Below are 25,140 nucleotides of genomic sequence, written 5' to 3' on the forward strand. Positions count from 1 at the left end.
GGTCCTGGATGGCAGGAAGCTTGGCCCCAGTGATGTACTGGGCCGTACGCACTACCCTCTGTAGTGCCTTGCGGTCGGAGGCTGAGCAGTTGCCATAACAGGCGGTGATGCAACCAGTCAGGATGCTCTCGATGGTGCAGCTGTAGAACTTTTTGAGATCTGAGGACCCATGCCAAATCTATTCAGTCTCCTGAGGGGGAAAAGGCTTTGTCGTGCCCTCTTCACAACTGTTTTGGTGTGTTTGGACCATGATAGTTTGTTGGTGATGTGGACACCAAGGAACTTGAAGCTCTCAACCTGTTCCACTACAGCCACGTCAATGAGAATGGGGGCGTGCTCAGTCCTCTTTTTTTTCCTGTAGTCCACAATCATCTCCTTTATCTTGATCACGTTGAGGGAGAGGTTGTTATCCTAGCACCACACGGCTAGGTCTCTGACCTCCTCCCTATAGGCTGTCTCATCGTTGTCTGTGATCAGGCCTACCACTGTTGTGTCGTCGGCAAACTTAATGATGGTGTTGGAGTTGTGCCTGGCCATGCAGTCATGGGTGAACAGGGAGTACAGGAGGGGACTGAACACGCACCCCTGAGGGGCCCCCGTGTTGAGGATCAGTGTGGCAGATGTATTTTTTTTGTTTTTTTTTTGGGGTGGTGGGGTGGATCAGCTTTAATATTGCAGATAGATTGTAACTTCCATCAATGTAATTGTCTGCATCACTTCCAATCCACCATGTTTTTTTTTTCTCTCGCATATATATATATATATACAAACATATATATATACACACATACATACATACATACATACATACATACATACAGTGGGGGAAAAAAGTATTTAGTCAGCCACCAATTGTGCAAGTTCTCCCACTTAAAAAGATGAGAGAGGCCTGTAATTTTCATCATAGGTACACGTCAACTATGACAGACAAAATGAGGAAAAAAATTCCAGAAGATCACATTGTAGGATTTTTAATGAATTTATTTGCAAATTATGGTGGAAAATAAGTATTTGGTCAATAACAAAAGTTTCTCAATACTTTGTTATATACCCTTTGTTGGCAATGACACAGGTCAAACGTTTTCTGTAAGTCTTCACAAGGTTTTCACACACTGTTGCTGGTATTTTGGCCCATTCCTCCATGCAGATCTCCTCTAGAGCAGTGATGTTTTGGGGCTGTTGCTGGGCAACACGGACTTTCAACTCCCTCCAAAGATTTTCTATGGGGTTGAGATCTGGAGACTGGCTAGGCCACTCCAGGACCTTGAAATGCTTCTTACGAAGCCACTCCTTCGTTGCCCGGGCAGTGTGTTTGGGATCATTGTCATGCTGAAAGACCCAGCCACGTTTCATCTTCAATGCCCTTGCTGATGGAAGGAGGTTTTCACTCAAAATCTCACGATACATGGCCCCATTCATTCTTTCCTTTACGGATCAGTCGTCCTGGTCCCTTTGCAGAAAAAACAGCCCCAAAGCATGATGTTTCCACCCCCCATGCTTCACAGTAGGTATGGTGTTCTTTGGATGCAACTCAGCATTCTTTGTCCTCCAAACACGACGAGTTGAGTTTTTACCAAAAAGTTATATTTTGGTTTCATCTGACCATATGATATTCTCCCAATCCTCTTCTGGATCATCCAAATGCACTCTAGCAAACTTCAGACGGGCCTGGACATGTACTGGCTTAAGCAGGGGGACATGTCTGGCACTGCAGGATTTGAGTCCCTGGCGGCGTAGTGTGTTACTGATGGTAGGCTTTGTTACTTTGGTCCCAGCTCTCTGCAGGTCATTCACTAGGTCCCCCCGTGTGGTTCTGGGATTTTTCCTCACCGTTCTTGTGATCATTTTGACCCCACGGGGTGAGATCTTGCGTGGAGCCCCAGATCGAGGGAGATTATCAGTGGTCTTGTATGTCTTCCATTTCCTAATAATTGCTCCCACAGTTGATTTCTTCAAACCAAGCTGCTTACCTATTGCAGATTCAGTCTTCCCAGCCTGGTGCACGTCTACAATTTTGTTTCTGGTGTCCTTTGACAGCTCTTTGGTCTTGGCCATAGTGGAGTTTGGAGTGTGACTGTTTGAGGTTGTGGACAGGTGTCTTTTATACTGATAACAAGTTCAAACAGGTGCCATTAATACAGGTAACGAGTGGAGGACAGAGGAGCCTCTTAAAGAAGAAGTTACAGGTCTGTGAGAGCCAGAAATCTTGCTTGTTTGTAGGTGACCAAGTACTTATTTTCCACCATAATTTGCAAATAAATTCATTAAAAATCCTACAATGTGATTTTCTGGATTTTTTTTCTCAATTTGTCTGTCATAGTTGACGTGTACCTATGATGAAAATTACAGGCCTCTCTCATCTTTTTAAGTGGGAGAACTTGCACAATTGGTGGCTGACTAAATACTTTTTTTCCCCACTGTACATACATACATACAGTGGGGGAAAAAAGTATTTAGTCAGCCACCAATTGTGCAAGTTCTCCCACTTAAAAAGATGAGAGAGGCCTGTAATTTTCATCATAGGTACACGTCAACTATGACAGACAAATTGATTTTAAAAAATCCAGAAAATCACATTGTAGGATTTTTTATGAATTTATTTGCAAATTATGGTGGAAAATAAGTATTTGGTCACCTACAAACAAGCAAGATTTCTGGCTCTCACAGACCTGTATCTTCTTCTTTAAGAGGCTCCTCTGTCCTCCACTCGTTACCTGTATTAATGGCACCTGTTTGAACTTGTTATCAGTATAAAAGACAGCTGTCCACAACCTCACACAGTCACACTCCAAACTCCACTATGGCCAAGACCAAAGAGCTGTCAAAGGACACCAGAAACAAAACTGTAGACCTGCACCAGGCTGGGAAGACTGAATCTGCAATAGGTAAGCAGCTTGGTTTGAAGAAATCAACTGTGGGAGCAATTATTAGGAAATGGAAGACATACAAGACCACTGATAATCTCCCTCGATCTGGGGCTCCACGCAAGATCTCACCCCGTGGGGTCAAAATTATCACAAGAACGGTGAGCAAAAATCCCAGAACCACTCGGGGGGACCTAGTGAATGACCTGCAGAGAGCTGGGACCAAAGTAACAAAGCCTACCATCAGTAACACACTACGCCGCCAGGGACTCAAATCCTGCAGTGACAGACGTGTCCCCCTGCTTAAGCCAGTACATGTCCAGGCCCATCTGAAGTTTGCTAGAGTGCATTTGGATGATCCAGAAGAGGATTGGGAGAATGTCATATGGTCAGATGAAACCAAAATAGAACTTTTTGGTAAAAACTCAACTCGTCGTGTTTGGAGGACAAAGAATGCTGAGTTGCATCCAAAGAACACCATACCTACTATGAAGCATGGGGGTGGAAACATCATGCTTTGGGGGCTGTTTTTCTGCAAAGGGACCAGGACGACTGATCCCGTAAAGGAAAGAATGAATGGGGCCATGTATCGTGACATTTTGAGTGAAAACCTCCTTCCATCAGCAAGGGCATTGAAGATGAAATGTGGCTGGGTCTTTCAGCATGACAATGATCCCAAACACACCGCCCGGGCAACGAAGGAGTGGCTTCGTAAGAAGCATTTCAAGGTCCTGAAGTGGCCTAGCCAGTCTCCAGATCTCAACCCCATAGAAAATCTTTGGAGGGAGTTGAAAGTCCGTGTTGCCCAGCGACAGCCCCAAAACATTACTGCTCTAGAGGAGATCTGCATGGAGGAATGGGCCAAAATACCAGCAACAGTGTGTGAAAACCTTGTGAAGACTTACAGAAAACATTTGACCTGTGTCATTGCCAACAAAGGGTATATAACAAAGTATTGAGAAACTTTTGTTATTGACTAAATACTTATTTTCCACCATAATTTGCAAATAAATTCATAAAAAATCCTACAATGTGATTTTCTGGAAAAAAAATCTCATTTTGTCTGTCATAGTTGACGTGTACCTATGATGAAAATTACAGGCCTCTCTCATCTTTTTAAGTGGGAGAACTTGCACAATTGGTGGCTGACTAAATACTTTTTTTCCCCACTGTACATACATACATACATACATACATACATACATACAGACATACATACACAGACATATACATATCCTTTAAAAAAAATATATTTCCCTTTATTACTTCCAACCCCACCACCTAACTGGAGTAAACTAGTGAACAACAATGCTTAGGCCTCTACTTCCAGCTTATACATACTATATACATTTTATGGACACAGTCAATTTGACAATAATTATATTTTGTTTGTTTTTACTCCTGAACTTCCTCTACCCTCAACCTCTCCGATCATTTTCATGATGTCCATCCAGTTTGCTTCTATATGCCATATCTTTCTAACTGTGTGCTTTCACAAAAGCTCTCAACCTATAACCTATATACTTATTATGGACACAGTATGCTTACATTATTAGTTGTTGTTAGTTGTTATTAGTCCCATCCTTCAACTCCATTCAACACCACCCATCTATCTCTTAACACTATCCATATTGGATTTCTATTTGCCATATATTTTTCAACTGTACTGTGATGTTTTACAAAAGTTCTGAACCTTTCTATTCTCATTGTTTCTACAGATTGTAAATTGAAAATATACATTTTTGGTAAAAGTATTATTATATTATTGATCGATTGACTATGACTTTTCAGATCACCCAGTAATGCTATCTGCAGGGTTAGCGCCAGGTAAATATTGCAATTCTTTAGCCATTCCTGGACCTGGGTCCAAAAACAAGCTACAAATGGACAGCACCAAAAAAAATTATCTAATGATTCTGTCTCTTCACAGCAAAATATGCAGAGCTGGGAAGATTGTATCCCCCATATAAATAACATTGGCAGATGTGTTGTTACCTTCCCTTACCACCTGGAGGCGGCCCGTCAGGAAATCCAGGATCCAGTTGCAGAGGGAGGTGTTTAGTCCCAGGGTCCTTAGCTTAGTGATGAGCTTTGGTGTTGAATGCTGAGCTGTAGTCAATGAATAGCATTCTCACGTAGGTGTTCCTCTTGTCCAGGTGGGAAAGTGCACTGTGGAGTGCAATAGAGATTGCATAGTCTGTGGATCTGTTGGGGCGGTATGCAAATTGGAGTGGGTCTAGGGTTTCTGGGATAATGGTGTTGATGTGAGCCATGACCAGCCTTTCAAAGCACTTCATGCCTACAGACGTGAGTGCTACGGGTCGGTAGTCATTTAGGCAGGTTATCTTAGTGTTCTTGGGCACAGGGACTATGGTGGTCTGCTTGAAACATGTTGGTATTACAGACTCAGTCAGGGACATGTTGAAAATGTCAGTGAAGACACTTGCCAGTTGGTCAGCGCATGCTCGGAGTACACGTCCTGGTAATCCGTCTGGCCCTGCGGCCTTGTGAATGTTGACCTGCTTAAAAGTCTTACTCACATCAGCTACGGAGAGCGTGATCACATAGTCATCCGGAACAGCTGATGCTCTCATGCATGCTTCAGTGTTGCTTGCCTCGAAGCGAGCATAGAAGTGATTTAGCTCGTCTGGTAAGCTTTTGTCACTTGGCAGCTCGCGGCTGTGCTTCCCTTTGTAGTCTGTAATAGTTTTCAAGCCCTGCCACATCCGACGAGCGTCAGAGCCGGTGTAGTACGATTCAACCTTAGTCCTGTCTTGACTCTTTGCCTGTTTGATGGTTCTTTGGAGGGCATAGCGGGATTTCTTATAAGTGTCCGGGTTAGAGTCCCGCTCCTTGAAAGTGGCAGCTCTACCCTTTAGCTCAGTGCGGATGTTGCCTGTAATCCATGGCTTCTGGTTGGGGTATGTACGTACGGTCACTGTGGGGACGACATCATCGATGCACTTATTGATGAAGCCAGTGACTGATGTGGTGTACTCCTCAATGCTATCGGAAAAATCCCGGAACATATTCCAGTCTGTGCTAGCAAAACAGTCCTGTAGCTTAGCATCTGCATCATCTGACCACTTCCTTATTAACCGTGACACTGTTATACATACAGTATGTATAAATATTAATTATATGGTAATGAACTTGATAAGGCGTCTGTCATCTCAGATTCAGCATATCTAACAGCTTACAAAGTAGGTCAAATTACATAAACTAGCTAAGTCACTCCTAAATGAAAGACAGTCAAGCGTTTCAAATGATCAACTCATTCCCAGACTAAACAAAACAATCAGAACACAGGTGAAACGAAATACCATAATTTGTCACTTTTAAAGCCAGTTGTCTTTTTTTATTTATTTATCATCATCATTCTAGGAAAAAAACAGTACAACAAATTATTGTAAATTATGTCTAAAAACCGTCTTTGGTGAAGGGGAACCCACGGCAGTAGTGAAGCACGATGCCGCTGTTACCTCCTCCATATTTCACTTTGCCTCATGAAGTGAATATTGTTGGCACTGTCAGAGAACTCCAGGTACTGCTCCACGGAGAGGATGAAGTAGCCGTCACACCTGTCCAGTGGAGAGCAGCTGCTGCCTCTCTGATTCAGAGAGTTCAGAGGTTGGGTTAAATGCAGAATAAATTTCGGTTGAATGCATTCAGTTGTGCAACTGACTAGGTATCCCCTTTCCCTTTCTGTCCAGAACCTGGAGCCCTCCTCTCCTTCCTCCTCTGCTCTATGACCCATGCCTGCTTCACCGCCCTGTGCCGTTCCACCTCCAGCACATGTTCCCTCTCCTCCTCCTCCTCTGTGGCACGGTAGCGGATGTTGAAGCACAGAGTCCTGTGCTGTATCTGGATGTCAGTGAAGCACCCACCACTGTCGTCATCTGGGACAAGGTCATGTAGGCGCCGTTGTCCAGGACGCGACCAGCTCCGGTGTGGCCGACCACACCCAGGTCCCCCTCCATCAGACCAGGCTTGATGAAGTAGTGAGTGTCCAGACCGCCCACCGTGAAGTGCAGGCCTGACAGGTAGATCACGTGGTTTAGGACTGCAGCCACACGCTGGCGTCGCTCGCAACCCCAATAATTTCGGTGATGACGACATTATCTCTGATGGCAAACTTGACGCCCTTACCAAAGATGGAGGAGATGGCAGAGAAGCGGGGCCTCTGGCCATGCCACACCCCCAGCTGACCACTCACCGTACTCATAGGCAGCAGGTCCAGAGAGATGAAGTTCTTCAGGTGTTTCTGCAACTCACACTGGATACCCAACATAACCTTACAAGGGTCCCAGTCTTGTGTCGAGTCCTCATCATTGCATAGGTTTGCTCCATGCTCTCCACCTCCGGCTTGGGATAACCAGGGACAACATTCTGGAGCTGGAACCCAAACAGTTGCAACCAACTGCTAATATCTGTAGTGAACTTGGTGACATCCTGTAACTCTCCAACAGGGTAGCTGTTTTTGAAGGAGTAGAGGTGGTGGCTTGGGGTTGATGCTGAGCTCCATCCACATGTTATGGTTGGGAGTAGTCTACCTCCCAGCCACCACATCATACATAGTCCCTCCTCCCCAGGTGGACCAGCTTGGTTAGCGGGTCATAGAGACCGACCTGGAACCCGGTGATCAGCTAAAAGGAGGAGTTTGAGTCTTGGTAATTGTCACTGTAAGGGGTGTAGAGCATCTCCTTGACAATATGTCCTCAGCTACTGAAGATGGCCAGTGGCGTACCAGAGTTATCACAGGCTACATAGCTTTCCTCCCCGCTGTTCAGCTCCATGGTGATGAGGTGTCCCTGCAGGTCATAGCAGAGGGAGGTGATCTCAAAGCTGGAGTGGAACATGTGGGTCACCCTGGTCGGTTTGGTCAGGCCAGCATAGAAGAACTGGAGCTGTGGGCCGTCACGGGTCCTGCCCAGGCCGTCATAGTGGTAGTGAACACTCCGCTCCGACACTGTCAGTTGGAGTTGTAATCAAACATGACATTGCCCCGCAGGCGAAGAAAGCCATCTTCATCCATTTTGTACTGAATTGTTATGCGGTCTTGTAAGTCGTAGCACAATGGCATTAGTCTGGCACTGTTGCCATGACTCAGTATTTTAATATTGCCATTGAGGTCGTAACTATAAGCGGACTATCAGCATCATACTTGTATGAGTAGCGTGTGATGTTGTTATTCACACTGATCCTGGGTTGTGGGTTTGTTTCCCACGGGGGGGCCAGTATGAAAAAAGTGTATGCACTCACTAACTGTAAGTCGCTCTGGATAAGAGCGTCTGCTAAATGACTAAAATGTAAAATGTAATGAGCTATTGGAGGACGGGCTTATTGTAATGGCTGAAATGGAATAAATGGAACGGAGTCAAACGTGGTTTCCATATGTTTGATACCGTTCCATTTATTCTATTTCAACCATTACAATGAGCCAGTCCTCCTATAGCTCCTCCCACCAGCCTCCACTGATTTCACAGATAATGATGCGACCCATGTTGTCATACTGCACTAGACTTCAGGATCTCATACTGGACCTCGATCACTTGTCCGTTGGCATTAAATATCTTATTGTGCTTCATGATGTGTGTAGTGATCATTTGATTGAGGTCATAGTTTATGAAACTGAATTTCCCAAACTGTTCAATCCTTCCAGACACATCAACATAACGGTAAAGGTCAATGGGAAGAGAAGATTGATTGATCATGGCCTGCATGCTGGTGACCCGGTAGTTATTATAGCTGTAGTCAAATCTGCCATTCACCAGACACTCCACACTAAATCTATAGATCTGTCTCATAACCAGAGGGCCTGTCCGTCTGTAGGGGATGGTGCACATGAAGCCCTGGTTCATGAGGTGGTAGTCTTCACCCCCCTCCCCGCCGGATGCCCCTTGACTTTTTCCACATTTTGTTGTGTTACAGCCTGAATTTAAAATTGATTAAATTGAGATTTTTGGGGTCACAGGCCTACACACAATACCCCATAATGTCAAAGTGGAATTATGTTTTTCAAAATGTTTACAAATGTATAAAAAATTAAAAGCTGAAATGTCTTGAGTCAATAAGTATTCAACCCCTTTGTTATGGCAAGGCTTAATAAGTTCAGAAGTAAAACTTTGCTTAACAAGTCCCGTGTAGCTCAGTTGGTTCGTTTCCCACGGGGGACCAGTATTGAAAAAAAAAATGTATGCACTCACTAACTGTAAGTCGCTCTGGATAAGAGCGTCTGCTAAATGACTAAAATGTCAATAATACGTTTTATGGACTCACTCTGTGTGCAATAATAGTGTTTAACATTATTTTTGATTGTTTACCTCATCTCTGTACCCCACACATACAATTATCTGTAAGGTCCCTCAGTCAAGCAGGGAATTTCAAACACAGATTCAACCACAAAGACGAGGGAGATTTTCCAATGCCTCGCAAAGTAGGGCACCTATTGGTAGGTGGGTAAAAAAATAATAAATAGACCTTGAATATCCCTTTGCACATTGTGAAGTTATTCATTACACTTTGGATGGTGTATCAATACACCCAGTCACTGGAAAGATACAGGTGTCCTTCCTAACCCAGTTGTCGGAGAGGAAGGAAACCACTCAGGGATTTCACCATGAGGCCAATGGTGACTTTAAAACAGTTACAGAGTTAAATGGCTGTGATAAGAGAAAACTGAGGATGGATCAACAACATTGTAGTTACTCCATAATACTAACCTAATTGACAGAGTGAAAAGAAGGAAGCCTGTACAGAATAAAAATATTCTAAAACATGCATCCTGTTTGCAACAAGGCACTAAAGTAATACTGCAAATAATGTGGCAAAGTAATGAACTTTTTGTCCTGAATACAAAGTGTTATGTTTGATGCAAATCCAATACAACCCATTACTTATTACCACTCTCCATAGTGGTGGCTGCATCATGTTATGGATATGCTTGTAATAGTTAAGGACTGGGGAGTTTTTCAGGATAAAAAATAAACTGAATGGAGCTAAGCACAGTTAAAATCCTAGAGGAAAACCTGGTTCAGTCTGCTTTCCACCAGACACTGGGAGATGAATTCACCTTTCAGCAGGTAAATAACCTAAAACACAAGGTCAAATCTACACTGGAGTTGCTTACCATGAAGACAGTGAATGTTCCTGAGTGGCCGAGTTACAGTTTTGACTTAAATCTACTTGAAAATCTGTGGCAAGACCTGAAAATGGTTGTCTAGCAATGATAAACAACCAATTTGACAGAGCTTGAAGAATTTAGAAAATAATAAAATGGGCAAATGTTGCACAATCCAGGTGTGGAAAGCTCTTAGAGACTAACCCAGAAAGACTCACAGCTGTAATCGCTGCCAAAGGTGATTCTACAAAGTATTGACTCTGGGGTGTGAATACTTATGTAAATTAGATATTTCTGTATTTCATTTTCAATAATTTTGCAAATATTTCTAAAAACATGTCGCTTTGTCATTATGGGGTATTGTGTGTAGATTGGTGAGAGAAAAAAATCTGTACGTTTCTTGAATTCAGGCTGTAACAACTAAATGTGGAATAAGTCAAGGGGTATGAATCCTTTCTGAAGGCACTGTATGTTTTTGTGAGAACCTGTTGTTGTGTTTCACTGTTCTTGTGTATTATTGGGACAAATTTGGGGACAATAAAGGACTTTGAATCTGAATTCTCAAGTCAGCAAAAATTAAATGCAGTCATGGAGAAATATGCCCTCTGCTGGTTCTCTTACAACGTACAGATATAGGATCTTAATTTGACCACTTTCTAATGGCAAGAAAATAATCCTTCAGCAAGAGGAAATGTGAATTATTGTGTTGATTATAATTAATGGACATTTATGTAGGGGTTGATCCATTTTTAGTTAGGGCAAATTAACGGTCTAAGCCCTGTCTAAGAAGGGGTTCTACTAAGATATATGAAATTGTTTTAAGAAGGTCATACAAGGGATCATTTTGCTACTTGATTTGGAATTTTAAGACCCCTTGAAGTATCAAATGCATTGAATAACATATTCACTACATGGAAGACCCCCCCCCCCAAAATTTGTTTCTACAAAATCTAAAAGGACGTTTGTTCTGAAGTGTCTGTCCTATATCTGAGCGATATAAGAAAGAACAGGAGACATTTGTTATTTCTTTTTTACACGTATTTAACCCCATTAATTTTGGCACTAAACAGTCTCCATATATACTTCCATTAATTTTTTCAACTGCTGGGGTTAAATACGAGACCTTCAGACGAGACTTGTGAGGCCTGTGGGCGTCCTAGAGCAAAACAACTGTACGTGTTCGTGAGAGTCTCACCTTTCCACAGAGGGGTTAGTGTGTAGCCCAAACTGTTCGGACGCTACAGACAGAAGTTGGCAGATCGGCTGTACCGACTTCAGACAAGTCCCAAGACTCGTAGACCAAAACGGAGAACCCCATCATGTTCGTGAGTCTCATCTTTCCATTGAGGGGCCAAACCGTTCGGATGCTACAGACGATTTTGTGAGAAGACCGATCTTCGGGATATCTCATGGTCCAACAAACACCGCTCTAGCTCTGTTATCTTTCACCACAGATGCGGAAGTGCGACATAGGCAGACGCGGTGGATTGAGACGCATCCAATATCTCTAGCTTAAACTGACACATTTTTATGGGGATTTTTTTATTATGCTAATTCGATATCCGCGAGGGCACGGACTTTAGGGGGTTAAAGTGGAAATTATAAACTTGAGAAGCCTGTTTAAACTTTGAATACACTACAAGTTTGCATTTCCTGCGGTGCAGGACATTTCTTGCAACAGGGTGATCCAATTAAGATCCTACACCTGTACAGATTTAAAATGAAAATTCAGTTCAGTAGAGACAAACACTGTTGTAGGACTACATTTAAAGTAGAATAAAACAATTCAGGTTATTTTGCAGGAGGTAATTGTATCTGTTCTTCAGTACTGACCTGTGTCAAACTCCAGCTGGGACTCCTGTCTGAACAGGCCCTGGGTCAGTGAGTAGCCGTTCCTGGCTGCTCCAGTCTGCAGCACTGTGGTCCAGTAGATGGGAGCAAACACAGACACGAGCGCTCGCAGCAATGGACCTGCAAAACATCAGTAGTAAGACCACAGCTTCTATGGAAATACCTCTAAGAAGAGTATGATAGGTCAGGGTACAGACATGCTCAATGACAGTGACTGAGGGATATACACACAATGTCTACACAACTTGGCTAGGTTACTGACTTGATTGGTATTTCTAACAGAATCCTACTGGTTATTGTAAGACATCTCTCCCACTCCCATACTCACCCACACTAGGGGGGATGTTGTCCAGGTGGGCCTGCAGGGTGCTGGTTCCCTCCTCTAGGTTCTCTGTGATGTTAGCCTCCAGGAACGACACCCCAAACTCCCTATCATTCACCATCCCTATCAGGCTTCCCCTGGCCTTACGAGGGGCCTCCCCTTCAGTAACCAAATATAGAGAGAGATGGGGGGGAGAACGAGAGAGGGTGAGAGAGAGAGAAAGAGAGAGAGGGGACTAAGTACACATTAATTTAACTATAGTACTACATTTTTTATTTACATAATATCATTCCATTGTTAAATTCAGCAGCATTTGTTTGGAGTGCAGGAGACCAGTTCAATCAGCCGTACCTGGACAGAGTCCAGTCTGACATCTTCTGGAGTCCATACTGGGACCGTCACATGATCGACCCCCATTGACCGGCTCTGGATTGTTGCATAACCTGATTCGCTCCTGAACACCTCGTCCACACGTGGTGCTGCATGGGCCCCACTCCTCCCAGTTAGAGTACCCTCCCTTAACTGTGGCAGGAGAGAGAGAGAGAGAGAGAGAGAGAGAGAGAGAGAGAGAGAGAGAGAGAGAGAGAGAGAGAGAGAGAGAGAGAGAGAGAGAGAGAGAGAGAGAGAGAGAGAGAGAGAGAGAGAGAGAGAGAGAGAGAGAGAGAAAGAGAGAGAGAGAGCAAGAATCCATTTAGAGAATGAAATAAACAATCCATTGCTTTTCTTGACCAGAGTTGAACGCGACAGAAGGTTTAATTTTCTTGTGTGGCCTTGTGTGTAATTTTAAGAATACTCCTATTTAATATTTTCACAACAGTAGAAGGATGTTGGTGTGACTGTGTTCATGGTCCACACATCACTTACTCTGTACTTTGAGAGAGACGGTTCTCTCAGCAACTCCAGCCTCACTCTCAGCCACACACTGGTACTCCCCTGCATCTCCTCTCTGACACCGATGGGGACAGATAGACATATTATGGCATAAACACATTTAACACAAACACATTATTATTGTTCGATAAGCTGTTGGGGACCCTCATCTTTTCACTCTTCCAAATAACATCATAGAATGTAGTGACATTACCCCAGTGGTAATGAAGGGTTCAGCTAAATGTGAGTGTGTAGTGTGCGTGAAGATTGTGAATTTATATACTAACAATGACCTGTATTAATTGGGCAATTATTAACTATGACATTTATAAATCAAGCTGATGTCTTAAAACATCTTTGTTTAATCCTCTGTATCAACTTTGTGTATGTCTAAAATAAAAGAAAACAGATGATCTTGACTTCCAAACTGATCATCATTACCGGTTAGCATTATATCCTTCAATGAACTAACAATCTGGTATGAGGACCGAGGGATGAGCCTTTTAGGGCCTGCCCTGTTTCAAAGTTTCTAAAAGGGTGTGTCAGCTTACTGACTGGTCAGAAATACGTTTCCATATGCTGAAGTATGGTGTACTGATGAATGCTGCTGAATAAAGTATTGCCGTCCTAAGAAGCCCTGTTTGAGTATTCTTTGAGTCCGTCAGTCAACTCTACAGTAAACATATTTGTTCCATAGACTGCTTTAACTTTTTTTTCTGTTGCATATTTCTGATTTTTTAATGGAACTTACATCCCTCATTAACATATTTAACAGCTGACATTTTCTAAAAAGTAAAGCATAAGGTTTTTCCATTAGCTTGTTTGCAATAACTGTCATTATGACACCAGAAAGAGAGGAAGTATCACATTAGAGCTCTCTGTGAGAAGAAGAACCATTTGTCTTTGAGAAAGTGTCAGCTGCAGGGTGTACTATTACAGCATCAATTATAGAGGTAACAAAGTTAACGTTACAGCCGGCAGAACAGGGAGAGAACCTGGGAACATCCATATCTGAGCTCCCTGTCACGGATTCTGCCGAGACTGCTCCTCCTCCAGGTTCGGGCAGGCTTCGGCGTTCGCCGTCCCCGGAGTACTAGCTGCCACCGCTCTATGTTTCGTTATTTGATTGCTTTTGTCTGTCTGTTACACCTGTGTCCATTTGTGTGTTGATTACGTGTCTTATAAGTTCCGTGTTTTTGCACTAGACTGATTGTGTGTTGTTATTGCTGCCACTTTGTCAGAGCTACGTGTTTGCACTCTGTTTTGTTTCGTGTTTAGTGTTTACGCGTGTGCGTAATTTTCCCTCGCCTCTTGGTGTTATTCGAGGTCGGGTTTTTTCCTCATAATCATTAGACTATTAAAGTCTGTTGGACTTAACCTCTGTGTCCTGCGCCTGACTCCTCCACCACATCCACATCGGTTCTAGTGACAGAACAACACACCACCATGGAGTCAGCAGGAACGGTGGCGGCACCCGAATCCCTGGAAGACCGGATCAACTACCAGGACACCATGATCCGGTAACTCGGGGCCGCCATGGACGAGGTGTCCAACACTCTGCGCCGATTGGTGAATCGAGAGGTGCCCACGCACTCTTACAACATCCCATCACCAACGGCCAGTCCTCCTCTCTCAGCACCGGAACCCAGTGGCATTCGGCTCTCGCTCCCGAGGGCATATGACGGTTCTGCAGCCGGGTGTCAGGGATTCCTCCTGCAGGTGGAACTTTACCTTGCCACCATACACCCGGCGCCCTCGGGATACGAGAGCGTCTCCGCCCTCATCTCCTGTCTCTCCGGCAAGGCGTTGGAGTGGGCCAACGCCGAATGGAGGGGAATAGACGCCGCAACCATCACCTACGCGGAGTTCTCCCGCCGCTTCAGGGCTGTCTTTGATCATCCACCTGAGGGGAAAGCGGCGGGAGAGCGTCTATTCCACCTCCGACAGGGGAAGAGGAGCGCACAGGAGTTCGCACTGGAGTTCCGGACACTAGCGGCGGATGCGGGGTGGAATGAGAGGGCCCTCATCGACCACTACCGGTGTAGCCTACGAGAGGACGTTCGTCGTGAGCTGGCCTGCAGGGACACCAACCTGTCGTTTGACCAGTTGGTGGACATTTCCATCCGTCTAGACACCCTGCTGGCTACCCGCGGACATCCCGAGTGGGGGTCGTCCATTCCACCCTCCAGCACCTCCGAGCCGACTCCCATGGAGCTCGGGGGTGCTGGCGCTAGAGAGAGGAGGAGAGGGAACCCGGGGGGGGGCCATCCCCTGCACCACCTGTGGTCGTGGAGGACACACCGCGGCCAGGTGCTGGGGAGGGTCTCCTGGGAGAGGTGACAACAGGCCACGCACTGGGGAGTCATTTCAGGTGAGTGGGCGCCCCACTTACCCAGAGCTTTCTGTTGGTCACATGAGTATTCCTGTGAGGTTTCCACAGGTGGCACCTCATTCCCAGCATAAGGCGCTAGTAGATTCAGGCGCAGCTGGGAACTTTATTGATCGGGCATTTTGCTGTAGGTTAGGAATTCCCCTTCGGCCGGTAGAAGCTCCATTTCCTGTCCACGCATTAGACAGCCGGCCGTTGGGGTCGGGCCTGATCAGGGGAGGTCACAGCACCACTGACGATGACGACGCAGGGGGGTCATGAGGAGATCATTCAGTTTTATCTGATTGACTCTCCTGCGTACCCCGTGGTGTTGGGCCTTCCCTGGTTAAGCACCCATGATCCTACCATAGCGTGGCAACAGAGGGCTCTTATGGAGTGGTCTGCCCAGTGTGTAGGGAGATGTCTAGGTGTTTCCGTAGAGGCGACCTCGGTAGAGAGTCCGAACCAAGTGCCCGCACTGCGCATGCCCCCTGAGTATGAGGATTTAGCACTCGTGTTCAGCAAATCGAGGGCAACACGGCTACCTCCTCATAGACAGGGGGACTGTGCGATAAATCTCCAAACAGGAGCGGCTCTTCCACGGAGTCATGTGTATCCCCTGTCTCAAGAGGAAACAGCGGCTATGGAGACTTACATAGCCGAGTCCTTGGCACAAGGATACGGTCCTCCACTTCCCCGGTCTCCTTGAGTTTCTTCTTTGTGAAGAAGAAGGACGGGGGATTGCGCCCGTGTATTGATTACCGTAGTCTCAATCAGATCACAGTTAAATACAGTTACCCACTTCCACTGATTGCGACGATGACGGAATCATTACGCGGAGCGCGGTTCTTCACAAAGTTGGATCTCAGGAGCGTGTACAATCTGGTGCGCATTAGGGAGGGGGATGAATGGAAAACAGCATTTAGCACCACCTCGGGTCATTACGAGTATCTCGTCATGCCATACGGGTTAATGAATGCTCCTTCAGTCTTCCAATCCTTTGTTGACGAGATTTTCCGGGACATGCATGGGCAGGGTGTAGTAGTTTACATCGACGACATCCTAGTGTACTCTTCTACACGAGCCGAGCATGTAGCCCAGGTGCGCCGAGTGTTGAGAAGACTGTTGGAGCATGACTTGTATGTCAAGGCAGAGAAATGCCTGTTCTTCCAGGAGTCCGTCTCCTTTTTGGGTTATCGGTTGTCCGCGTCTGGTGTGGAGATAGAGGTAGACCGGGTATCGGCCGTGCGTAATTGGCAAACTCCAACCACTGTAAAAGAGGTGCAGCAGTTCTTGGGTTTTGCTAATTACTACCGGAGGTTTATTCGGGGTTTTGAACAGGTTGCAGCTCCCATTACGTCCCTGCTAAAGGGGGGTCCGGTTTGTTTGCAGTGGTCGGCTGAGGCGGACAGGGCGTTTGTCAAACTGAAGAACCTGTTCACCTCGGCTCCGGTGCTGGCGCATCCGGATCCCTCTTTACCATTCCAAGTAGAGGTAGACGCGTCCGAGACCGGTATTGGGGCAGTCCTGTCCCAACGGTCCGGCACGCCACCTAAACTCCGCCCCTGTGCGTTCTACTCTAAGAAGCTCAGCTCGGCGGAGCGCAACTATGACGTTGGGGACAGGGAGCTGTTAGCCGTAGTCCAGGCCCTAAAGGTGTGGAGGCATTGGCTTGAGGGGGCTCAACACCCTTTCCTCATTCTGACTGATCACCGTAACCTGGAGTACATCCGGGCAGCTAGGAGATTGAACCCTCATCAGGCTAGGTGGAATATGTTCCTAACCCGGTTTGTTTTTAAGATCACATACATCCCAGGGTCCCAGAATGGTAAGGCAGACGCCCTGTCCCGGCGGTATGACACAGAGGAGAGGTCCAACGAGCCTACTTCCATATTGCCGGAGTCTTGTTTGGTGGCTCCGGTGGTATGAGAGGTCGATGCGGAAATCGAGCGGGCACTGCGTACCGACCCTACTCCCCCCGAGTGTCCTGTGGGGCGGACGTACGCTCCGCTCGAGGTTCGTGATCGTCTTATTTATTGGGCTCATACATCACCCTCCTCTGGACATCCAGGTATTGGCCGGACCGTGCACTGTCTTAGCATGAAATACTGGTGGCCAACGTTAGCTAGGGATGTGAGGGTTTATGTCTCCTCCTGCTCGGTGTGTGCCCAGTGTAAGGCGCCTAGACATTTGCCCAGGGGTAAGCTACATCCCCTGCCCGTTCCACAACGACCATGGTCCCACCTATCGGTGGATTTCGTAACCGACCTACCCCCCTCCCAGGGGAATACCACCATTTTGGTCGTTGTGGATCGGTTTTCCAAGGCCTGTCGTCTCCTTCCAATGCCGGGTCTCCCTACTGCCCTACAAACCGCTGAGGCCCTATTTACCCATGTGTTCCGGCACTATGGGGTCCCCGAGGATATTGTGTCTGACCGAGGTCCCCAGTTCACCTCCAGAGTTTGGGGAGCGTTCATGGAACGGTTGGGGGTCTCAGTAAGCCTTACCTCGGGGTACCACCCAGAGAGCAATGGGCAGGTGGAACGTGTCAACCAGGATGTGGGTAGGTTTTTGAAGTCCTATTGCCGGGACCGGCCGGAGGAGTGGTCTAGGTTCATCCCCTGGGCAGAGATGGCCCAGAACTCTCTCCGCCACTACTCCACCAATTTAACACCTTTCCAGTGTGTTTTAGGTTATCAGCCGGTCCTGGCACCATGGCACGAGAGCCAGATCGAGGCCCCTGCGGTGGACGAGTGGATTCGGCGCTCGGAGGAGACGTGGGACGCTGCCCATGTCCATCTGCAGCGTGCCATCCGTCAACAAAAGGCGAGCGCCGATCGCCACCGCAGTGAGGGACCGGTGTACGCACCGGGAGATCGAGTCCGGCTCTCGACTCGAAACCTGCCCCTCCGCCTGCCCTGCCGGAAGCTGGGTCGGCGGTTTGTGGGGCCCTTCAAAGTCCTGAGAAGATTGAACGAGGTGTGTTACAGGTTACAACTGCCTATAGAGTATAAAAATATTAACCCCTCGTTCCATGTGTCTCTTCTCAGGCCGGTGGTAGCTGGCCCACTCCAAGAAGATGAGATAGGAGAGACCCCTCCGCCCCCTTTGGACATCGAGGGGGCCCCGGCGTACAGGGTCCGGACCATCTTGGACTCGAGGCGCCGGATGAGTGGTCTCCAGTATCTCGTGGAGTGGGAGGGGTACGGTCCGGAGGAACGGTGCTGGGTGCCCAGGAGGGACATACTCGATCCATCCCTCCTGACTGAGTTCCACCGTGGGCATCCCACGCGTCCGGGTCCGCGTCCTCCTGGCCGTCCCCGAGGCCGGGGTCGGCGCACGGCTGGAGCCGCGCGTCAAGGGGGGGGTACTGTCACGGATTCTGCCGAGACTGCTCCTCCTCCTGGTTCGGGCAGGCTTCGGCGTTCGCCGTCCCCGGAGTACTAGCTGCCACCGCTCTATGTTTCGTTATTTGATTGCTTTTGTCTGTCTGTTATACCTGTGTCCATTTGTGTGTTGATTACGTGTCTTATAAGTTCCGTGTTTTTGCACTAGACTGATTGTGTGTTGTTATTGCTGCCACTTTGTCAGAGCTACGTGTTTGCACTCTGTTTTGTTTCGTGTTTAGTGTTTACGCGTGTGCGTAATTTTCCCTCGCCTCTTGGTGTTATTCGAGGTCGGGTGTTTTCCTCATAATCATTAGACTATTAAAGTCTGTTGGACTTAACCTCTGTGTCCTGCGCCTGACTCCTCCACCACATCCACATCGGTTCTAGTGACACTCCCTCTCACTCCCTCTCTAGCTAATACTGTTAGGCTCTGACTGAACTCACGCCAATCTGATTAAGGCCAGACTGGCACACTGCAGTTAGGTCACACAACGTTCCATGACTCAGGACTGCAGATGGAGTGCAGATTGACTGCAGTCAGTGGTCCATCCTCTCACTCTTAAGCTGACTTCAAAAATGTTCATAATTTCTTGTACAGACATTTTTTACTCAAGATATGAACTCTCAAATTCAACTAACACTGGATAAAAATATTTCTGAGGGAGGCAGATGGGACAGGTGGGGCAGGTGCAGGGCTGTGTTTACCGTGATGCTGTAGATGGCCAGGGAGCCATTATGGAGGGGTTGCAGGCGAAGGGAGCGGAGAAGGGGTCTGCCGTCATGGAGCCAGCGGAGGACAGGACTGGGGTTTCCATGGACAGGACAGTCCAGCATGGCTGTGCCACCCTGGGCCACAGTCTGAGAGGTGCGGGCCTCTCCCTTCAAAACTGGAGGTTCTAAGGAGACATGACCATAACACATCCCTTACATACAGTGTACCCCTATAAACAAATAGAACAATAGTAATACAAATAGAAACAGTCTAAACTCTGGTCATGTCTTCAAAGTGCTCACCTCTGATGCGGACAAATGAGAGCGCTCTAATGGTGCCCACACTGTTCTCTGCTAGGCACACATAGGTTCCCGCATCACTCATGGTCACATTCTCTTTGACCAAGGAGCTTCTGCCTGCCTCATCCACACTGGAACCTGAGAGAGAGAGAGAGAGACACGTTTGCAACAATCAAGATCATTATTACTACAGTGCATTCGGAAAGTATTCAGACCCCTTGACTTTTTCCACATTTTGTTGCGTTACAGCCTCATTCTAAAATGATTTTTTTTTTAAGATCCCTTCATCAATCTACACACAATAGCCCATAATGACAGGTAAAAAAAAAAAAAATGCTAATTCATTTTCTACAATAAAAAAAGAAATACCTTATTTACGTAAGTATTCAGACCCTTATCTATGATACTCGAAATTGAGCTTAGGTGCATCCTGTTTCCATTGGTCATCCTTGAGATGTTTCTACAACTTGATTGGAGTCCACCTGTGGTAAATTCAATTGATGGGAAGGTCCCACAGTTGACCGTGCATGTCAGAGCAAAAACCAAGCCATGAGGTCGAAGGAATTGTCGAGGCACAGATCTGGGGAGAGGGTACCAAAAATGTCTTCAGCATTGAAGGTCCCCAAGAACACAGTGGCCCTCTATCATTCTTAAATGGAAGAAGTTTGGAACCACCAAGACTCTTCCTAGAGCTGGCCACCCAGCCAAACTGAGCAATCTGGGGAGAAGGGCCTTGGTCAGGGAGGTGACCAAGAACCCGATAGTCACTCTGACTGAGCTCCAGAGATCCTCTGTGGAGATGGGAGAACCTTCCAGATGGACAACCATCTCTGTAGCACTCCACCAATCCAACCTTTATGGTAGAGTGTCCAGACGGAAGCCACTCCTCAGTAAAAGGCACATGACAGCCCACTTGGAGTTGGCACCTAAAGGACTCTCTAAAAGGCACCTAAAGGACTCTCAGACCATGGGAAACAAGATTCTCTGGTCTGATGAAACCAAGATTGGTTTCTCAAATGACTGCCTCGCCTGGTTCACCAACTACTTCTCAGATAGAGTTCAATGTGTCAAATCGGAGGGCCTGTTGTCTGGACCTCTGGCAGTCTCTATGGGGGTGCCACAGGGTTCAATTCTCGGGCCGACTCTATTCTCTGTGTATATCAATGATGTCGCTCTTGCTGCTGGTGACTCTCAGATCCACCTCTATGCAGACGACACCATTTTGTATACATCTGGCCCTTCATTGGACACTGTGTTAACAAACCTCCAAACGAGCTTCAATGCCATACAACACTCCTTCCGTGGCCTCCAACTTCTCTTAAACGCTAGTAAAACTAAATGCATGCTCTTCAATCGAACGCTGCTTGCACCCGCCCGCCCGACTAGAATCACTACTCTCGGCGGGTCTGACTTAGAATATGTGGACAACTACAAATACCTAGGTGTCTGGTTAGAGCGTAAACTCTCCTTCCAGACTCACATTAAGCATCTCCAAACCAAAGTTAAATAAAAAATTGGCTTCCTATTTCGCAACAAAGCCTCCTTCACTCATGCTGCTAAACATGCCCTCGTAAAACTGACTATCCTACCGATCCTTGACTTCGGCGATGTCATTTAAAAATAGCTTCCAACTAAATTGGATGTAGTCTATCACAGTGCCATCCGTTTTGTCACCAAAACCCCATATACTACCCACCATTGTGACCTGTACGCTCTCGTTGGCTGGTCCTCACTACATATTCGTCGCCAAACCCACTGGCTCCAGGTCATCTATAAATCACTTCTAGGCAAATCCCCGCCTTATCTTAGATCATTGGTCACCATAGCAACACCCACCCGTAGTATGCGTTCCAGCAGGTATATCTCACTGGTCATCCCCAAAGCCAACACCTCCTTTGGCTACCATTCCTTCCAGTTCTCTGCTGCAAATGACTGGAACGAACTGCAAAAATCTGAAGCTGGAGACACTTATCTCCCTCACTAACTTTAAGCATCAGTTGTCAGAGCAGCTTACCGATCACTGCACCTGTACACAGCCCATCTGTAATTAGCCCAACAACTACCTCATCCCCATATTGTTATTTACATTGTTATTTATTTTGCTCATTTGCACCCCAGTATCTCTATTTGCACATCATCTTCTGCACATCTATCACTCCAGTGTTAATACTAAATTGTAATTATTTTGCACTATGGCCTATTTATTGCCTTACCTCCATAACTTACTACATTTCCACACACTGTATATATATTTTCTATTGTGTTATTGACTGTACGTTTTGTTTTTGTTTATTCCATATGTAACTCTGTGTTGTTGTTTTTTATCGCACTGCTTTGCTTTATCTTGGCCAGGTCGCAGTTGTAAATGAGAACTTGTTCTCAACTGGCTTACCTGGTTAAATAAAGGTTAAATAAAATAAAAAATAAAAATATTGAACTCTTTGGCCTGAATGCCAAGCGTCACGTCTGGAGGAAACCTAGCACCATCCCTACGGTGAAGCATGGTGGCAGCATCATGCTGTGGGGATGTTTTTCAGCAGCAGGGACTGGGAGACTAGTCAGGATCGAGGGGAAGATGAACAGAGAGATCCTTGATGATCCTACTCCAGAGCGCTCAGGACCTCAGACTGGAGCGAAGAACCCCAAATACAGGTCTCCCAAGCTTGTAGCGTCATACCCAAGAAGACTCGAGGCTGTAATCGCTGCCAATGGTGCTTCAACAAAGTACTGAGTAAAGGGTCTGAATACTTATGTAAATGTGATATTTTCGGGGTTTTTTTTTATACATTTGCAAATATTTCAAAAAAACAGTTTCTGCTTTGTCATTATGGGGTATTGTGTGTAGATTGCTGAGGGGAATAAGGCTGTAACGTAACAAAATAAGGAAAAAGTCAAGGGGTCTGAATACTTTCCGAATGCACTGTATATACCTATGACTACATAATATCAATCATAACAGAACATGGAGCCTGTGGAGGGCAGTGGTGTACCTGGATAGGGGCTGTTGTTAGCGGTCCAGGAGATGACAGGGATAGGGGTGCCCTGGGCGTGGCAAGACAAGCTGAGACTTTGGCCTTTGTTCAGGGTCACGTCACCAGGTAACTCTTTGAAGGCGGGCCTCATGTTGACGGACAGGCGGGTGTCCTGTCTCACTGTGCCTGCTGTATTGGTGGCCACACAGGTGAACACACCACCATCACCTGGCTACAAGGGCCAAAACATTGATCAGAACCTTCACCTAAATCACCTTGATTAGACATTGTAAAGTAGAAATGTATCTCTGACCTCTGCCCTCTCAATGATCAGCTCTCCTGATCGCAGAACAGTAAATTTGCCAGGCAGGTTGGGCACGGTGTTATCGTCCTTCTCCCATGACACCCTTGGCTCTGGCGAACCCTGAGCCGCACACGGCAACAAGGCCTGGAAGCCCTGGATGACAGACAGCTCTGGCTGACCAGCAGGAATCATGGGCGGGACTAGAAGAGAGAGAGACTCAGTTTATTACCGGCAAATCAGTTACGCCATTCTATGAGACACTGTTATTCCTAATGTCAGGTTAAATTACGGTTAAATCTGTCTCATGCCCTCAGTTCCTATCCACTCACTCATTATGACAAGCCTCATGTCATGGCTGGCCCTGCCAGCGAGGTTTTTGGCAGAGCAGGTGTACAGGCCAGCATCACTTCGTTGTGAGGCCGCGATCCTCAGGGTGCCGTTGGCAAAGAGCTGTATGTGTGCCCCCTCTGTGACGGGCCTGCGTTCCCTGTGCCAGGACACCTCTGGCTGGGGCTGCCCGTCTGCCACACACTCCAGGCTCACTGGCTGGCCCAGCACGGCCGTGTACTCCACACGTGGAACACTCAGTACTGGAGGAACTGGAGCAACACCATCACACATAGTTGAACCTTTCACTATTGAGATATGCATTTCTTAATTTCTATGGGGCCCACAAGCATTCAACTAAGTATCAACAAGTGCCTCCATGCTTTTTGGACAAAATGTCTATGCTCTGTAGAGGTGTAGTGTGTTACCTTGCAGCACTAGCCGTGTCCTTCCCATTGCTGTGCCAGCTTCATTCTGTGCCAGGCACTGGTAAGTGCCCGCATCACCCAGTGTGACCCGAGAGAACTTCAGAGCTCCATTTGAGAGGAGAGCCAGTCTGTGACCTGTAGAGCCATAGAAAGAAGACATCACTATTCTGAAGCAGCAGAGTATGTGTCCATTGTGTTATATAATGGCTTGAATTCTGATTATTTTTTAAATTTAAAATGTTAGTCTTTTAGTATTTGTGCAGAGCAACTTACAGTAGTGAGTGCATACATTTTAATTTGTACTGGTCCCCCGTGGGAATCAAACCCACAACCCTGGCATTGCAAGAGCCATGCTCTACCAACTGAGCCACACAGGATCAAGCATTTAAAAGAGGACATTCTCACCAGTTAATATGGGAACACCCTCTCGTTGCCAGGTGATGGAGGGTCGAGGGAAACCTTGCACCTCGCAAGGCAGAACCGTCCCATGATGCAACACTACTTGTACTTCCTCTGTCATGGGCCTGATCTCAGGGGGCTCTGTGGGAGAAGGCAAATCCATTGACATGGTTTATCACATACAGACTAACCATTGTTAAATGGTAAAATAAAGACACTAGAGAGTTACAAAGCAAAAACATGAACCACTACTGTATAACCTCAACAACAATCCACCAGAGGACCCACCTTGCACTGTGAGAGTTATGTGTTTGTGGGCCACTCCTGCAGGGTTCCGGGCAGAGCAGGTGTACCTTCCTGCATGACTGAGGGTAGCAGCTGTAATCTCCAGCACCCCTGGGTCCAAACAGTACAGTACCACAACTATGAAGACCAAAGTACTAACATGACAGAATCACTGATGGCCACAACACAATGTTACACTCTGAGCAGCAGTTGGACCTACCTGTGGGCAGGACCCGATAACTCCCCCCTCGGGAGCCCAGCTTGGCTCCACTCTTGGTCCAGCTGACACTGGGCTCTGGGCGGCCCTGGGCATGGCATGGCAGCACCACAGGGGCCATTTTGATAGCAGTGACTGTTGTGATGTCATCTTCAATGGTGGGGGGGACTAAAGGGAAAGAGAGAAGACATCTCAGTCTGTTTTTATCTTAGATGAAATGGCTCTCTACAAATGTCGGAGTAGGAACTAAAAGCAACAATACCTTGTAGGATGACCTCAATGACACTGCGCTCCTCTCCAACCTCATTGGCTGCTGTGCATTCAAAGTATCCCTCATCCTGATTGGATGGAGAGGAAATGACCAGAGATCCAGAGGAGAGTAACCTTGAAACAAAACAAAGTTACACACAATA

General features: G+C 46.7%; 1 protein-coding gene across 1 annotated transcript in view; it reads right to left on the reverse strand.

Annotated features, from left to right (window-relative positions):
* The window catches only part of LOC121583963 (hemicentin-1-like), a 97,437-nt gene that overhangs the window by 8,603 nt on the left and 63,694 nt on the right, over positions 1 to 25,140 (reverse strand). The window contains exons 56-69 of the mRNA XM_045225706.1: positions 24,990 to 25,111; positions 24,731 to 24,895; positions 24,514 to 24,621; positions 24,232 to 24,366; positions 23,827 to 23,961; positions 23,401 to 23,670; positions 23,081 to 23,271; positions 22,786 to 22,999; positions 19,799 to 19,933; positions 19,490 to 19,680; positions 13,022 to 13,103; positions 12,509 to 12,679; positions 12,164 to 12,316; positions 11,818 to 11,955 (exon numbers count right to left, since the gene is read on the reverse strand). Of these exons, the coding sequence (XP_045081641.1) occupies positions 11,818 to 11,955; positions 12,164 to 12,316; positions 12,509 to 12,679; positions 13,022 to 13,103; positions 19,490 to 19,680; positions 19,799 to 19,933; positions 22,786 to 22,999; positions 23,081 to 23,271; positions 23,401 to 23,670; positions 23,827 to 23,961; positions 24,232 to 24,366; positions 24,514 to 24,621; positions 24,731 to 24,895; positions 24,990 to 25,111 (2,210 nt within the window). The remainder of the gene's footprint in view (positions 1 to 11,817; positions 11,956 to 12,163; positions 12,317 to 12,508; positions 12,680 to 13,021; positions 13,104 to 19,489; positions 19,681 to 19,798; positions 19,934 to 22,785; positions 23,000 to 23,080; positions 23,272 to 23,400; positions 23,671 to 23,826; positions 23,962 to 24,231; positions 24,367 to 24,513; positions 24,622 to 24,730; positions 24,896 to 24,989; positions 25,112 to 25,140) is intronic.

The sequence above is a fragment of the Coregonus clupeaformis genome, chromosome 16, assembly GCF_020615455.1.
Source record: "Coregonus clupeaformis isolate EN_2021a chromosome 16, ASM2061545v1, whole genome shotgun sequence".
Taxonomy (NCBI): domain Eukaryota; kingdom Metazoa; phylum Chordata; class Actinopteri; order Salmoniformes; family Salmonidae; genus Coregonus; species Coregonus clupeaformis.